Source organism: Verticillium alfalfae, genomic scaffold (assembly GCF_000150825.1).
Source record: "Verticillium alfalfae VaMs.102 supercont1.3 genomic scaffold, whole genome shotgun sequence".
Classification (NCBI taxonomy): domain Eukaryota; kingdom Fungi; phylum Ascomycota; class Sordariomycetes; order Glomerellales; family Plectosphaerellaceae; genus Verticillium; species Verticillium alfalfae.
In genome coordinates, this window is record NW_003315036.1 from 1,608,546 (window position 1) to 1,609,403 (window position 858).

The 858-nt window shown below is 62.6% G+C and overlaps 1 protein-coding gene across 1 annotated transcript in view; it reads left to right on the forward strand.

Annotated features, from left to right (window-relative positions):
- The window catches only part of VDBG_03000 (DIL and Ankyrin domain-containing protein), a gene marked incomplete at both ends in the record, with an annotated part of 1,687 nt that extends 894 nt beyond the window's left edge, over positions 1-793 (forward strand). Inside the window, 3 exons of the mRNA XM_003006815.1 lie at positions 56-454; positions 508-692; positions 757-793. Of these exons, the coding sequence (XP_003006861.1) occupies positions 56-454; positions 508-692; positions 757-793 (621 nt within the window). The remainder of the gene's footprint in view (positions 1-55; positions 455-507; positions 693-756) is intronic.
- Positions 794-858: the final 65 nt, after the last annotated feature.

The following is an 858-nucleotide window of genomic DNA, read 5'->3' on the forward strand; positions in this document are numbered from 1 at the left end:
ACCGAACCGGAACGCCAGAGGCGAAGACGGGCGAGCCGGCTGACAGTGCACACAGGGCCACGATGGCGTCGTGCAGGCGCTCATCGACGGCGGCGCCGACGTCGACCGCCAGGACCGCAACCAGTGGAGCGCCCTCATGTGGGCCATGACGAACCGCCACAAGGGCATCGCCAAGATGCTGCTCGACAATGGCGCGTCGCCCGAGCAGAAGACGTCGTCGGGCCGCACGGCCTTTGACTTTGTGCCGCCCGACAGCGACATGTCCTTTTACCTCCACGACAGCGGCTACAACATTGGCAACGCGGGCACCGACGACTTTTACAACCCGGGCTTCGAGCAGGACCGCTTCGAGGAGGAGATGGCCGAGAACGAGATGCGCAGGCGCATGATGATGGACAGCGCGCGTGATCTCGAGGTCGACCTCGGCAATGTCGGCATCGACGATCAGCCAGAGGTACGGAAGGAAAAGCTCGACAAGGGGAGGAAGACTGCTGACAGCGTTTGCAGGAACCCGATGAGTTCGAGGAAGAGCAGCCCGAGTTTGACTGGAGCCGCTGCCTGCACGACCAAATGTTTGTGTTCCAGGAGCACGAGCTCGACCGCATCCTCGACATTGTCATCACCAACATGCGCCCGCAACGGTCGCCGACGCAGAAACCGGTCCCCGCCAACATGATCTTCCTCAGCGCGCGGTACGCGCACTACCACGCGAGCGCCGACCTGCTGGCCAAGCTGCTCATCTCGGCCATGGACAAGATCTACGACGTGGTCGAGGAGTACCAGTGGGACATGACGATCCTCGCCTTTTGGATCTCCACGCGACGCTGCTGCTGCACTACCTCAAAAAGGACGCCGGCC